The sequence below is a fragment of the Nanorana parkeri genome, unplaced genomic scaffold, assembly GCF_000935625.1.
Source record: "Nanorana parkeri isolate BGI_ZX_2015 unplaced genomic scaffold, ASM93562v1 scaffold152, whole genome shotgun sequence".
NCBI lineage: Eukaryota > Metazoa > Chordata > Amphibia > Anura > Dicroglossidae > Nanorana > Nanorana parkeri.
The window spans coordinates 343682-360526 of NW_017306420.1; the positions used below are offsets into that span (position 1 = coordinate 343682).

At 41.2% G+C, this 16845-nt stretch overlaps 1 protein-coding gene across 1 annotated transcript in view; it reads left to right on the top strand.

Annotated features, from left to right (window-relative positions):
- The window catches only part of KSR2 (kinase suppressor of ras 2), a 340057-nt gene that overhangs the window by 289271 nt on the left and 33941 nt on the right, over positions 1-16845 (top strand). Inside the window, exons 15-16 of the mRNA XM_018554273.1 lie at positions 1142-1238; positions 14913-15046. Coding sequence (XP_018409775.1) covers positions 1142-1238; positions 14913-15046 — 231 coding nt within the window. The remainder of the gene's footprint in view (positions 1-1141; positions 1239-14912; positions 15047-16845) is intronic.

Below are 16845 nucleotides of genomic sequence, written 5' to 3' on the forward strand. Positions count from 1 at the left end.
AATCATATAAGGCTAATGGAACCAGCTCCAAGAATTGAATTATACAATTCTGCTATGTATGAAGTTGAATGAGCGTCACAGGATGTGAAAGTTCAAGTCACTACTTTAGCTCCCGTTCACACCTAGGTATTTTATTGCTCAAAGCGAAGTGCCGCAACACACTCAAGACAAGTGTTTTTCTGTGGGCAGAAAAATGCCTGTCCCTGGAAAAAGTATATGAGCTACTTTATGGCAGATTATAGTGCTTTTTGGTCCTATAGAGTTCAATTGAAAACACTTGGAAATGCACATTACAAGCATTTATACGCCTTTTGTTGTGCAAAGCTACCCATTGAAGTCTATGGGACCAAAAAGCGATGTATTCTGCCAAAAAGTATCTTGTGTACTTTTTACAGGGACAGGCATTTTTCTGCTTGTGACAAAATGCTCAGATGTGAACAGGGGCCATAGAAATGAATGGGATTCCTTGTCTTAAGCATTTGGTTGCACTTAGCTTTGAGCAACAAAACGCCTAGGTGTAAATGGGAATTTAAAGTAGTTTAGAGAACATTTAAATCATTTTTTTTTACAAAGTGTCACCTACTTTCTTCTTCTACCTATTTATTGTTCATAGAAGCTCTTTCATTTATGTAACCGTTCTAATTCATCAACTTTTTAGCATTATTATTATTATACAGGATTTATATAGTGCCAACAGTTTGCTCAGTGCTTTACAATGTAAGGAAGACATTACAATGACAATACAATTGTAGACAAGATGGTAAGGAGGGCCCTGCCCCTGATGGCTTACAGTCTAAAAGAAGGAGGGCCCTGCCAGCATACTTTATATCACGCAATGTGTATGAACACATTCAAAAATGAATTGCTCTTGTAAAGAAAAAAAAATAAAGAACATACATTTTGACATATATGTGCACAGAGTGAATGTTCACAGATATTTGCAGGGTAAACGGCTATGTGAATTCTTTATAAATAGACCCCTTTGTGAGCTGTTTCTAATGATATATGAGCCTTACTACATGTTATAAGGATCCTGTCATATGCATTCACAGCTGATAGCTTCCATGTATAACTAGTAATATATTACGTAAACTGAATGTAATGTACCTGTCTGAAGGGTTAATAACTGTTTGTGTTTCAGCCTGTGCAAGGGAAGAACATTATACTCAGTGGTTCGAGATGTAAAAATTGTTTTAGATGTCAACAAGACCAGACAGATCGCACAAGAAATTGTGAAGGTAAGTGTTGATCTCAGAAACTGGGCACTTAATACCTGAATACAATTAAAATAGATGTAAACTTCAAGTGTATGATAATTGCTAAAAAACTCTGTATAATAATCAATTACTATTTTGTTAAATAGGTGTTTTCACCTTTTTTTTAATCCTTTGTTGCATCTCAGTCCTTCTATTCTCCTGCAGCCTCTTTTCAGCCACTTCTTTCCTACCTGCACTCCAGCAAAATCTGTATGGTATTCCTCAGGGCGTGTGAGCAGAGCTGATAACTACTCAGTGTCTTGCTGCTCTTTTATGTCCAATCAGCTGACAGCGGGTGGGTAGTTTACCTGCTGTAACCCTTAACTCTTACAGAGAAAGCGTTGTTGCCCCCTGGCTGTGCTGTCTGACAGAGGTGTATGAAATACAAAGTGGCTGGACAGAAACAAATGTTTTGGTATATCAGGCTGTTCAGATATGTGTCTTCTAGCTGTATATTTAGCTAAACATTTAGGGGGTTATTCACAAACCGCCGAGGTCAGCTGTGTGAATAACCGACCCAAAGTGAAGTGAGCCGAACGCTGTTCGGCTATTCACTTCAGGCTTGTACGGCTGATTTCAGCTGTACACCGACTGAAATCAGCCGTACATCGGCTTGCTGCGGCTGGGGTCGGGGCGGGCGCAAAAGTCCTTGCTGTGTTGCCCGCCATCAGCGCTGGAGGATCTGACAGGGGAGGGGGGAATCCACTCCCTCCCCTGTCACGGCTCTCTGCAGGGCCAGGATCGAGAAGTGAGCGAGCGCCGGTATGTGCTTGCTCACCTCATAGTTCTCCTTTAAATCAGCCGTACATCGGCTTGCTTCAGGTTGGCCGAACATGCTCTGCATGTTCGGCCGCCCCGAAGTGCAGAAGGAGTTCGACTCAGCTGATCCAACATCTGGATCGGCTGAGCCGAACCTCCGTCAGGCTACACGCTGTTGTTTCAGCCTATTCTCATAGAGGCCGAGCAGCATTCGGCTCGGCTATTCTGCTCGGTACCTCTGTGGTATGAGTGATGCAGAAATAAGAGACAGTATTGTTAATAGTTAAGGTACTTGAATGCATTTTAAAGATTTAACTCTTGAGTTAAGTGTCACATTAAATGCAAAAACAAGGTAATTTGACATATAATCTTATGGGAAGATTGTTGCTGATATTAATATTATGTGAATACAGCATCACTGCACTGAGTGAAAAATAGATTTTGAGTTTTCCATAGACTTTCATAAATCAAACCCAATGGCTTTGGTGATATACTGTATCACTGAAGATAGTCCTTTCTTCTTAGAAATACAGGAAAAATGTGACGGAATCAGTAAGAAATCATGTACATGTGAACAAAATTCCTAACCTAGAGAAAGCACAACAAATTCTTCCATGACAAACAGTTGCTAAAAGATTGTCATATAATATGAGACAGAAATAGCAAAGACAAAAGATTAGAGCTGATTGTATTTAATATGTATCGCCTATCATGTTTTACAGTGAGGGAGGGTGAGAGATAAATGGCATAGTAAGTTAAAATTTTTGATGCATAGCTCATAATTTAGACTGCATTGCAAGAAGGTAATTGCTTCATGCTGCTAAAAATGTTCCGATCTGCGAGCTCTTGCAGTGTAAGCAGGATTGTGCCGCAAACTATTGTAAACCAAACAACTGACAATGATAGATGTAAATCATTTCCCAACAAAATGTTATGCAGCACACATCAAAAAGAGAGAAAAATTACAAGACTTAATTATCTGCTTCACTAAGTCCATAGAGGTGAAAAGATCATGATGTCCTGCGCATGTTGTTGTGTCATTCATATAATTAATTGCATCACCTCTGTGGTTCCTTTAAAGCAAGATCATTTTTAATATCTGGCAGCAGAATTGGGTGAACATTTCCATAATCAAACCTAACTCTTTATTTGGTGGTTTACTGGTTTCTTAGATTACCCTTTGCATATTCAAACCGCCTGGCATTTTCAGTTGTGTACTTTTTTTATTTTCATATTTGCTGTTTAAAGTGGACCTTGCATTAAATGCAAGGTCTAAATATTACATCAGGCTTCTCACCCTAAAAGGTTAGTTCACCTTTCGAATAAAATTTAATACACAGTGAAGGGACTCCAGTAGATTAAGAAACATGGTGCAGCTTAAAGAAATGGGGCTTCTTTTAATAGTCCCACCTGTAGGCCATGTAAAGCATCTCCATCTCTGTATGATCGAAGTTAAAAAAAAAAACACACCTACAGGGAAAAGTTACAAAATATACCTGTGCTTCCATCCATCGCACCTGGTGATATCACCATTTTTCTGTTGAGATCCTAGGAATGCTGAGCATCCCAAATCCCGTGAAAAGACAAGACGAGATTTGGGATACTCATCTTTCCCAGGGTCTCGCCAGAACAATTATAATGTTACCTTTTCTTGTGTGAAAGGCAGGAGTAAGATACGCATATTTTTTTTCCTATAGGTGTGTTGTTTTTACAGCCATCATGCTGAGATTTTAGATTGAGAGAGGCATTTTATTGCAAGGTCTGCTTTAAAGTAAAACTGAACTATGGAAGCTATTCCCAGAAATGGCAGGCAGAGGGCAAATAACCAGCCAGCAGTATTACCTGTGGTCTCCAGTAGTTGATCTTTGCCCATTTCTGACTTACCATAACTTGTTCGGCACTGTGTCTCTATGTGGAGGTGGCCATCTTGGCAGAGACAGGGCTTTGCTTCCTCATGTCAAAGTCTTCAGCAATTAGAGCCGTGAGCAGCACAGTAGTGATATCAACAAATCTTATTTCAAATCTCATGAGACTAGCAGTCAAAGGCAGCAGTGCATTGGATCTCATACTATAGATATACAGATTAGGTACCGTCACATAGGAATTAAATACAAAAAGTATTTATTTTCAGAATATTGCTAAGGTACGGTTAACAGTTCTAGATTTTCCTATAACATAACGAATCCTCACTTTTTTACTAAAGGGCCATTTTAATAACTGCGATGGTTTTACACCTTCATAACCAATTTTTATATTTTAGAGGGGCTTCTGTCTTTGGAATTAACATTTCCTGACTCATGCAGCATACACATGGCTTAGGCTCCATCTGAGTATTCTGCTATATGTTTGGAGGTGTCAAGAGAAAGGATCAAAGCACCCAGAGCAAGAACCACTTTAAGAAATGAGCACTGCAAACAGCAGAGATATTTAAGTTCACGTTCCAGATATTGTTAATTTGGGTCAAGCTCCTTCCCACCAACAGCATCGACCATTGAGTGATTGTTTCTATCTCTGTCCAAATAAGACAATTCTTGGGAAAACATTTTGTGACCATTTCTTCATGGAAGCAGCAAAGGAAAAGAGTTGGTCATGGGGAGGTATTTACCCCGGTCAAACAGGGGATGCAAGGTTTTACACTTAAAGGAGAACTAAGAGGTGAGTGATTTAACTCATCCTTATAGTTATAGCTGACATGTGACATTGAAACTATCTTACGTCTGCTCTAGCGATCACGAAGTGAGCGAACACATACCGTCGCTCGCTCACTTCCCGATCATCTTCCTGCAGAGAGCGGTGACTGTAAGTCACCGCTCCCCGCAGGGATTCCCCCCCTCCTCTCTTTGAACCTCCAGCGCTGACTGGAGGAATGAATGGGGACAGGGTGGGCACAGTTGACTCTGCCTCTAGATCCACCCAGCTGTCAATCAGCCAACTGGGTGGATCTCAACAGTATTGTTGAGATCTGTCCCAGCTGCGACACTCTCAGTATATAGGTAAAGAGAAGTCACTAGCACTCCAGCGTAAATACAAGTCAATATTTATTGACTACAAAGTGTCACATAATCACAGGCGACATTTCGGAACCGCATGGTTCCTCCCTCAGGCAAAACAGGATTAATTTTGCGGAGGCATCCACTGTCATTGTGCGATAGGCTTCTACATGTTTTGAATTGCTCTCAGCATATAGCTAGCTATAGCTTACTGAGCTTTGGGTCACGGAAGGAGGGTAGTATATGTCCTCCCCTGACGCTAAAGAGAACTATGGGATAAAAAGGTTACCCCATAGTTCTCTTTTAATGTTTAGGCAGTTTTAGGAGTAGAACGCCTTTGAGAAGGCATTTGAGATTTGACATTGCTCTAATGCAACCATATGTAAAACTATGGGGCATGACATCTAGTGGGAGGGGGGAGAGAAGGCACTAGAAAACAATGCAAATAATACAAGCACCTTGAAAATGTAATCACTTTTTATATGAAGAAGATTAGGCAGACTATCCTGGAAAAACAGGCTAAGGCAGACAGAAGAACACCATGTACATCAAATTCAACAAGCTATGTCCTCTAAATGAGGATAAAACAAAGATGATAGACACTTCTCCGCTTGAGGATGCCACGTTATTGCTATTAGCCAAGCATGTAACATTACCACCTGAAGATTCTGCTTCTTGTAATGACATGCTCTCAGGCAGATTGATACAGTGTATAAGAAAGTCTGTCTGACAGCCGGTAGAGTATGTTGCCCAACTGTTGTGCTTACATTTAAAACAAAGCTGTTACAGTGTGGACAGAAGGTGGTGGATATAGAATGCTGCATATCTGACCTGGTTTCCAATCAGTGGTGATGTAAAAATCTCTTGAGAGTCCTCCATTTAGAAAGAAGTTAGACACAGCCATAAGTAATGCAACAAGAGATGTATCAACTATGTTGCTGTAAGGTGGACATCTTCGTAGAGAAAATGTTTACAATAAAAATGTCATGCCAAAGGCAGAGCATGGAGCCAAGATGTCTAACCTGGAAATGTGTCCTGTAGAAGTTGAAAAACACACAATACACCCTCAGCAGGGTGCTTCATCCAAGTAGGAGGCCTTGAAACCACTGTAAGTGTGCGCCTATCCAAATGGGGGGGGCCAGGTTGTGGCTTTGCCAATTTCAAGGGAACACACTTGGTAAAAGTGCCAGTGTTCCATCAAAAGCTTCCAGTTCCTGAAAAGCAGTGATTGGAGAAGTATGTCAAGACCCTAGTCTCTTAGAATGCTGTTACGCAGGTTTTTTTAGGCTCAGAAATATCAGGGGGAATACGCCCCAACATTTGTTGTTGTTAAGAAATTAGGAGGACTAGAGATTGGTCCTCATTTGAGGGAGTCTCAACAAGCACATACGTACAGAAAGATCATTCAGTCAGGCTAGGTTTGAGACTTCATGCTTTTACTTGATTGAAAGGATATCTGCACCTAGATCCTTTATGTCAAGATCTCTTGAGGTTTGTGGTAGCTGAATATCATTTTCAGTTTACTGTCCTGCACTTAAGGCTTTTAACATTCCTACGTATCTTTGTAAAGGTGTTAGTGGCAATGGTCACATTGTGGACAGAGAAGGGGGTAATGTTATACTATTACCTATATGGACTCTCAAGAGACTCTGGTCAAAGACAGGAACAAAATGATAAGGACACTGGAGACTTTTGCTTGGGTCGTGAAATATGAAAAAAGCCACAGGGGGTATGCTTCAACGCCCTCTAGAATACTATCCTATCCTGGATAACAATATTCTGTTAGCAGAAGTAGCAATGACTCCTTATGCATCGTTCCTACAAGCAGGAAGATGTCTGAAGACAATCGGAACTTTAATGGCAACGATCCCCATGATAAAGTGTGCACAACAGTATGTGCACACTTTCCAGCATTCAGTTCCTAGCTCAGTGAACTTTTTGGATTTGTGCCAGATGTTTTGAATCACCTGAGTCATGAAGCGATTTCTCTGGTCGAGGAAACATGAGGGGAAAATTGTTTTGGTGCCACTGTCTACTCCTTACTTCATAGACCATAGTTACTGCAGAAGCCAGTGGTACTGTCAGAGCAGCACACTGCCAGGGTGAGACAGCTTAGAGAAATTAATTGTGAAGAATGGTGTGTCAAAATGACTGGAAATTAGGTCAGCATTTTGTGCCCTGTAGGAATTATAACCTACTAGTGCATCTCCTTCCCAGGCCAGCAAATATGTAACAACAAGGGTCCTTTGCATCCAGAGGTCTTTTGGTGGATGGTCCAAACTGAGCATGTTCTTTTCCTGATGTTCTTGCACCCAATTGACATTGAATGATGTGTTGACGAAGCAATGGAGCTTCAGAAAGGCCCCTGATCACAAATTTTCTTTGCAGAGTGTGCTGCAAAAGTCTGATATTGGCAATTAAATTATTTTTGTCAGAAAGGACTCTGGTCATCACTCCCGTTGTGCCTTAGTCTACAGCACTGAAAAGTACCCAGTACAGATGCCTCTATGCACCTTTTAACACAGAACAGCTCCGACCATCGATGTCCAATCAACCAATACAACCAAGGGTCTGGATATTTAAAGGGAGATGTTAACAAAAGTCAGATGTTTTCACTTAGATTTTTTCATAGACCTTAATGACTAAGTAAAGTCTGTACAGGAGTGGATTTAAGGACCAGAATATCCTGGTATTCCTGCAATTTGACCTTCACACAGACCTTAGTCTCCCATCACTAAAAGTCCAGGTATCAGCAATAGTTGCCTATAAAAAGGCTTCATGAGGCCACGCAAGATCTGATGTACCAATTCCCGTGAGGAAAAAACTGAGACCACCTATATGCCCTCTGTTGTTGAAATGGTTACCTGCCTCTGGTCTTAGAGTATCTATCAGAACATCTGTGTTAACACAATCAAAATTGTACATTGTGCAATTGGGCTCTTAGGGTAGCCGTTCTGGTCACAATCACGTTGGAACTAAAAGCCTTGGGGTGCAGAAAACAGTTTGTGAAGTTCTTTTCTCACGAGGTTGTTCTGGTACCTATATTATTCCCTCTTAATGGTCTCTTAAGCTTTTTATTTAAACCAAGAGCTGTTCTTACCCATGTTCAAGGAGATGGAAATTCAGCTGACACATACTCCAGATGTTGTAAAGATCCTTACAGGGCTACATTTAAAGTAACTTCCGAATTCCAACTCTCAGATCAACTATTTGTCATTCCTTACGGGAAAGAGCAAAGGAAAGGAAACCTCTAGTCATTCCATCACTTAATGGATATCATAACTTTCCAAGCAGCTCACAAGATTAAAGATTTGGTACTACCGGAGGTAATAGTGCATTCTGTGAAGAGTATCGGCACTTCATGGATGCACTCTTTGCTGGAGGTAATCCACAAAGTGACAGCATGGTTGTATCTAAATAGGTTTATGATACTTTGTTTTGTTGAACCCGCCTCTGATCTCAGTAGAATTTGGTTGGTGCTGGTAGTGGTAAAATGTATGACTGATTGTTTCTTTCTGGCAACACATTCAGTTTTTTGGCTAGTTATTTCCCATATGCAATGCTGCCATCAGGAAAATGGAAATGTATTGTCACATACATACCGTAACTTTCCTTCCCTAAAATCTCCATGGCAGCTTACTTCCTGCCCCAGAAAGTGTACCGTCTAGTTAAAGAACAGAACAGAGCCATTATCTGGTATGGGATCAGGGGGGAGAGCTCGGGGTGAAGCCTAACCCATGAAATCAGCCGTACATCGGGTGGCTTCGGGCCGCCGGAACATGCTCAGCATGTTCTGGCGACCCGAAGTGCAGAAGGAGTTCTACTCAGCCGATCCAACATCTGGATCTGCTAAGCGGAACCTCCGGCAGCAGGCTACTCGCTTCTGTTTGGTCTATTCTCATAGATGCCGAACAGCAGTGAGTAAATAGCCGAATGCCGCTGAGCGGCATTCGGCTCGGCTGTTCTGCTCGGTCCTCTGTGGGACCGAGCAGAATAACAAAATAGTTGAAAAAGTAGAAAAAAAACAATAGAAAACGATTTTGCGGAGCTAGCAGTGACAGCTAGCTCTGCCCAACTGTTTTCTATTGGCGGGTGCAATAGCTAGTTTGCTATTGGCTATTGAAAATTGAAATAGCCAATAGGAATCTAGCAATGCATTCCTATGGTGAAATCTTTTTTTTTATTCGGACGGCAGCCGACGGCTCGATGTCAGAATAAAAAAAAAAAGCAGGGAAAGGTTTACTCTGTTCGATCGAGCAGAGCAAAACTTTCCTTTAGAAAGTGTTTCTCTCCCGGGCAGCCGGGAGCCGCTATCTAATAGCGGGAGACTCCCGAAGCGCCCGGGAGAGTTGGGCTGTCTGGAGATCAGTTTTAACCAGGAATGCTGATCTCTCTGCAAGTGGCCGGAGCCAGCCGTAAGATCATGGCTGGCTCCGCCCAGCTGTCAGAAGCAGGCTATCGGCCGGCAAATGTCTGGCCATTCGGCCAGCTTCGGCTTTCAGCGCGGCTCAGTCGAGCCGAGGCATATGCCTTTGGCTCGACTGAGACACTCGGTCCACTTCGGGAGCTGTACGGGCTATAGGGAATAGCCCGTACAGCAGCCCTTCGGTTCTGCTGAACCGAAGGGGTCCTGGGGCCTAAGCTAGCCGTAGGATCAGCCAAAGCTACGGCCAGATCCTTCGGCTGCTTCGTGAATAGACCCCTAGATGTGACCAAGAGGCTAATTTACTAAAAGCAAATGGGCTGTTCACTTTGCAAGGGAATTTGCACTTTGCAGGGGAAGTTCCCCGTTAGCTTATTGAATGTGGTGAAATTTCACTTTGCAAAGAATACCCAATCGCATGCAGAGAAATTTGAACAAATTAGTATTTTTTTAAAAAGTCACACGATTTCTCAAAGGTTCTACACTTCACCTCATTCAGTAAGCTAAGTGGAAACTTTACATGAAAAGTACAAATTCCCTTGCAAAATGAACTGCTTGTTTGTCTTTAGTAAACCCCATGTCTCCATAATTATCATTCCTTTAACCCCTTCATGACTGAGCTAGTTTTCAGGTTCTGTTCATAAATGACTGACACATTTTTTACATTTTTGCTGTGTGGTTCTTCCACGTCAGTAATATACTTTCTTACTAAATGTACCCACACATATTATATATTGTTTTTTAGAGGACAGATAGGGCTATATAATTATATCACATATGTGTACCTAACCCCTCACTTAGTTTGAATAAAATAAAAAAATGAGGAAAAAAACTAGAAGAAAACACTTTTTTCACAAGTTTTGATTATTATTATTTTTTTTTTGAATTTTTTTATATTAATTATAGTATAAAAAATATATTTATATATAATTTATATTTTCCTAATTTTGTTTTACACTTTATTTTAATTTTTTTACACTTTGTAAAAAAAATAAAAATAAAATAAAAAAACTTTTTTTTTTCTTGTCAGTTTATATCAAGCAATCACTATGACAGCTTGATAAATTAACTTTTTTATTTTATTTTTGGCTATTAGGCTGATCCAAACTTAGGAACAGCTAATAATAACCTTAGAGACTGATCCTGACTTTAGTCAGATTCAGATCTCACTAAAAGCTCTTTGATCGTGCCTAGACGATCAGAAATGATACATTTCACTCAAAAGATATACATTGTATCCTTTCAGTGAAATGTATCTAAACATCGGGCTCTCGAGCTGTCAAAACAAATAGCAGAGAGGTGAGGTGAGTCACTGCTGCCTCTCTGCTATTTTGAGCTGTCAAATACGGGATCGCAAATTGCGGTCCTCTATTTGCATGTAACGGCTTCATTCTTTCATTAATGAAAGGAAGAAGCTTTTACAAAAAGCTTAATTATTTCATTAATTAATGCCTCAATACTGAGACATTAATGAATGACTGTTAAATGCTGAGAATCAGCAAATACCGGCATTACAAAGCCTGATATAACTCGTCACGTACAGTGTACGTGGCCAGTCATATAGGCACAAAGTGACAAGACGTACACTGTACGTCTCCCGTCACGAAGGGGTTAAAGAACCAAGACCTTTAATGGAATTTAGGGAAATTGTGGAAGAGAATGCTTCTTTTTCCACTGAGCCCTGGAACTTGTCAGAGACAGGCTGAATATGTTCTTAAAGGATAACTAGTTCTTTTTAAAAATGTGTTGCTGCACAAGGTAGTTGAACTACCGTACCTTAATCCTGATCATTATGCCGTACTAGTACAAATATTGAGGAGGTTTTGGTGGCTTCTAGTAGACATTTTGAAGAAGTCAGTTTCCTTATTGGATGGCAGCTTTCTAGGTGTGACATGATAGCCCTCTTGTACTATGTAGGGGATTTGAGAAAATGTAGACAGTAGGGGAGAGTGAGCCTTAATGGAGCTCTGCAATTGCAGTATCACATATACAGCTGAAATGGTTATCTATAGTGGTAGAGATCCTTGTTGATATAGTCAACAGGCACCCTCCCCTGTCTGTAAACAGTGGCATGATTACAGTTGCCTTCTAATAGCAAATCAGTTTTACACTGTAACGTGAAAAGTCAGTCATGTGTACTAAAAATATTAACATTCTTAATGATACTATATGACCATTTAGGAAACATAGTTGTATACAATGGTATGGTACCCTCTAATAGCCATTGCAGAGGAACTTGAACTTGTTGAAAGCTGATTATATTTATAAATCTGCTTAATTTCCAGTGCACTTTTTATGACTTTACTTCTTTCTGCAAAATAATGTACCTTATTGTTACCACACAATGGACAGGAAAGTGGTACACATTATTAGAAATGTTTTTAATTATTAGTGGTAATTCTAGATCATTGTATACAATAGGTTTACGTAGATAAGATCATGTTATCCAACCCTAACAGTACTGCAAATGATTTACTAAAGTTAAGTCTAAGACTGCAGTCATATATGGCATTTAAAAGTCCCATTCGTCGACAATTCTAAATTTGTCTTATATATGTATACGCCATCACAATGATGTACAGTGGTGTTTATAAAATACTCTAAGTTATGGTGTGTCTAAAGCCCTTTTTTTTGGGGATGTCATGGGAAAGGGTTAGAACCTCTGTCAGGTGTTTAGTGCTGCCTGTGTCTCCATTAGGAAGATACAATAATAATAAAAAGCAATATTTTCCAATAGACACATTTTTCCACTGGCATTGTCTTCACTTTGCACAGATTTTCTCTCAGATACTGTTTAGTCTAGAGAACAGAAAATAAAGAGAACACTCCATGGATAGCAAAAAAGAAAAAAAAATGCAGGGATTTTAACCCTTTAAGCCTACATGGTAGTGTAGGAGGCGGGGCCCGGCGACGGAGAAGGAGGCCCGGCCCACCGGCGACCGTGGAAGAGACAGGGCCCGGCGGTGGAGGAGGTTTACAGCACATCAGCACAGACAGGTAAGAGGTGTGCAAGGGTATGACCAACCCAACTAAGACCCTGCAGAGCCCTTTGGTGGGCTCTGAAGGGTTACTCTGTGTGGGATCTCAGGGGGGCTCTGCAAGGGGCATAACTAGAAATCAGAGGGCCCCATAAAAAAATTTCTATGGAGCCCTGTGATTTATAGTTACGCCCCGGCTACACACATAGCTACTTATGCCCCGAACTACTCTCCACTTTGCTTTGTAAGATGTGATAAACAAGGCTGCTAAATACATACCTGGTGGCACTGTGCGATCGCTTCATAATTTTGGGAATGGATTTTCCGTGTCCTTGCTGTCCTGGTTGGCAAACCGCTCACTTAAGACCCAGCCTTTGCTTTTATCAAAAGGGAACCCAACACCCTTCCATTTAATACATTTTAAACTTCTCTTGCATGTGCTCACAGCCATGAAATGAGGGGTTGTGGAATCCTGGAAACCACCTAGCCTAAGTGCCTCTGCAGTAAAGAGACACGTTACCTGGGTTATAATTAACGAGAAAAGGTTGGCCAAACCGACAAATACTATGTGCAAATTTGATGCCATTTGCTTACTGTTTAATATATTACCCTTGAGGGTCACAAGCCGTCTATCTTTTTCTGGCTATTCCCTGGTTCTCTGTCTCCCTTACTTGCTACCCTTCTCTCAATCTTCTTCCCCTTTTCTTGCCTCTTTCTCTTCTTTTCTCCCTCTGTACTCTTATAGCCCCAGTTGCTACCCTTCGTTAGTCTATGCACCCCCAGCCGTCTCACTATAATTCTCTCAGGGATGGAGCATGTCTTCTCTTCTGTTTACTATGTGTCCCTCTTTTACGCAGTATTACGCAGTGTATTATCTACACTTCTTTTGCATCAATATAACCTCGTCCATGTTGTTACTTCTGTTGGAATACTCTGTTCATTTTTATATGCACCTTCTTCCTAACTTTCTTTCCCCTAAGGCTGGGTCCTACGCGCTGTAAAACGCCCAGGGAACCATGCCCGTAGGCAATTATTGGTTTTCACATGTTGAGGAACGAGCTGTAAAATGCCCAGGTGTGAACCAGGCCTTACTGATAGTGATATGACTTTGTCTATGCATCTTGATATACATTGTTAATTGATGTATTGTTTTTTTTTCATGTTTATCTCAATAAAAATGTAAAGAAAAACTTTAGAGATACTTTAATTCTTGACTGGAAACAAATGTAAAATGCCATGGTGACTTATGACTTTCTTTGTACTTGTTCCCCCTTTGGTCACATAACTGGTGAATTTTCCTATAATTTTATTGGGTACAACAAGCCAGCTATAGTTGGAGCCTATTTTCAAAAACCTTTATTGTATCATGCCTTTTTGGTACGTGACTGAAGTGTACATATATGAGTCTGTCCGAGGTGTTATCTGCAAGATTACACTTTAAAGTGTAACTATGGGCAAAACAGAAATTATATATATGATTCAGTCTGTCACTAGCATTACTGCCCAACCCCACCCCCCCTTTCCCCGTGCTTCCAATTAGCATTGTTATATTACCTGTTGATCCTGCCAGTAAAGTCTGTTATTTTTCATCTTCCTTTAGCAGACCAAACTATCCAGCATAAGTGGCAATTAAAAAAACATTTAACATTGACAGGGGTGTATTCAATGGTCAGCTTTTATTTCAAAAGTTAAAAAAACAACTTGCTGTAACTGCCTATAAAGTGTTAGCTGGAAGAAGGCTTTGTTAGTCACTGATGTAATGTCCATCTAGTTACTACACCATCTAACACTACTGTATCCACAGGGTAACAGTGCTACTGACCAAGGGCGGTTACACTGCTCTACCATAGATACAGTGGAGGAGTTAGAGTAGCCATTCTATGCTGCAAGATATTACAATTTTGTTCTTGAATTTTAGATACACTTATAACTTCTCTGTTTCTCCCACACATACTCACATTTTGTTTCCCTGTACTTAGAAGTTCAGCAGGATTTGCAAATACATACCTGTAGTTAATAGAACAAAACTAGTTATTTTTCCCTGTGAGCATCTCTCAGAATTGTCAGCCTTATCACCACATAATATATCTGCACTGGCAAGCAGTTCATATATTTCTAACCACCATCTGCACAATAATTGAGTGAGTGCATCTACATTCTGTAAGGTCTGATTAAAGAACAATAACAACTGTAAAGCAGTTTTGACTTATGATCCCCTGTGCTGCGAATCGGATATATGAATCAGCAGGATCATTGCTGAGACAGGGGTTGGTGGAGATAGGAAATGTTATGTGTTTCAATCACTGTCTGCTAAAGTACATGAGCTACTATGGTGATGTGTTCAGCCTTGCTTTCATTTGAGAGACCAGGGTCTCCACTACTAATCAGCTGTTTCACACATGATCTTCGGCCACAGGTGGTCCTATACTAGATTGTACACAAACATTTTTTGTAAAAATTGTATGACAAACCTAATGATTTTATCATACTTATCTATCCATTTTAGGGAATGGGATATCTTCACGCTAAGGGCATTCTACATAGGGACCTCAAATCAAAAAATGTTTTCTATGACAATGGAAAAGTGGTAATCACAGATTTTGGCCTCTTCAGTATATCTGGTGTGCTACAAGCTGGCAGGTACAGTGTTAACATTTTTATTTTTCATTTTCTTAGGAATTTGTCTACAGTATTTTTAAACTGTAACTTCTTATAGTCATTTACATGCATTTGTCCTACTTTCAAGTAGAAACATAATTTTCAAAATAAGTTATAGTGTACAAGTAAATACTGTGTTTCATCTATGATTCTGATATCTGCAGTATAATGCGATCCGTGCCAAGTAATGGACAGATCGCGATCCTGCAATGCTGGCCCTAATCACCCAATCTGACCAACCCTGAGTCCCTTGATATGTACCCTGGCAGCGTGGCCACCACTTACCCTGGCCATGCAATGTCCCATCTTGCTGGGTGTGCCTCATTGGCTGGCGGCTCTTACACTGGAATTTAATTGGCTGGCGGGATTTCTTGGTTACTGAAAGTGACTGAGGGAGCAGGGAGTGTTCTGTGGAGTGTGTGGCCCCCGGGCCCCCACTGACAGAGCAGACAGAGAGGAGTACACACTTCCACTTGTAGTGCACCCTGCATTCTGAACTCTGCATTAGATACTACTGAACCCTTCATTCTGCATTACAAACTCCTGACCTCTGCACTCTGCATCCCTTACTCCTCAACCCTGTGTTACATACTGGTGACTCCTGAACTCTTAGTTACTCCTGATCTCTGCACTCTGAGTTACATCAGTCTGACCCCTGCACTCTGCCTTACATACTACTGATCTCTGAACTCTGCATTACATATTAGGTAGATTGTGATTCACCCATTGCCAGCCCCCAATCTGATGTAATAATGCTTACATTTTCATTGCTGTAGATACTAACTGAATTAAACTACAGAGTCTCCGCAAAAAGACCAGAGCTTTGAAAAAAAAAAGTTTTGTGTTAAAGGATAACTATGAGGTGAGTGAAAATCACTCAGTCTCAAAGTTCTAGCCGACCTGTGACAATGAAACTGTCACAGGTCGGCTCAATAGATCGGGAAGTGAGCGAACGCATACTGTCGCTTGCTCACTTCTCAATCCTGTCCCTGTAGAGAGCTGTGACTGTCACTCACGGCTCTCTGCAGGGATTCCCCCCCTCCCCTGTCCGATCCTCCAGCGCTGACTTGCGGAATGGACGGGGAGGGGGCGGGTACAACTGGCTCTGCCTCTAGATAGGAGTCTGTCAATCACGCAGCTGGGTAGATCTCGACAGTAATGTCGGGATCTGTCCCAGCTACGGCGTCTCAGTAAACCGTGAGCTGTATCTCGCGGTATACTGAGCTTTGGGTGATGGGAGGACGCTAGTTTGTGTCTTCCCATTACCCTTAGGAGAACTATGGGGAAAAGCCCTGACCCCATAGTTCTCCTTTAATAAAATATATTTTTGAGCCTTAACTGTAAAGGAGAATTATGTGGAGAAAGAAATACACTTATCCCCATAATTAGAGCTGGCATGTGACACTAAAGATGTCACACGTTGGCTCTATTGAACGAGAACTATACATCACATCCCAATACTGCTGATCGGTCAGTTCCCAATCTTCTCCCTGCAGAGAGCGGTGACTGTTAGCCACCACTCCCCGCAGGGATTCCACCCTCCCCTCTCCATTCCTCCAGTGCTGACTGGAGGGACAGATAGGAGAGGGAGCGTGCACAGCTGGCTCTGCCTCTAAAGAGGCAGAGCCAGCTGTCAATCAGGTGGCGGGGTGGATCCCAACAATAGTGTGGCTCTGCGCAGTCACCATAAAGCAGGCAATAGCCCGTTATATGCTGAGTTTTGGGTCATGGGAGGACATTTACTATAACTATATAGTAGTTATATATAGTATATACTATAT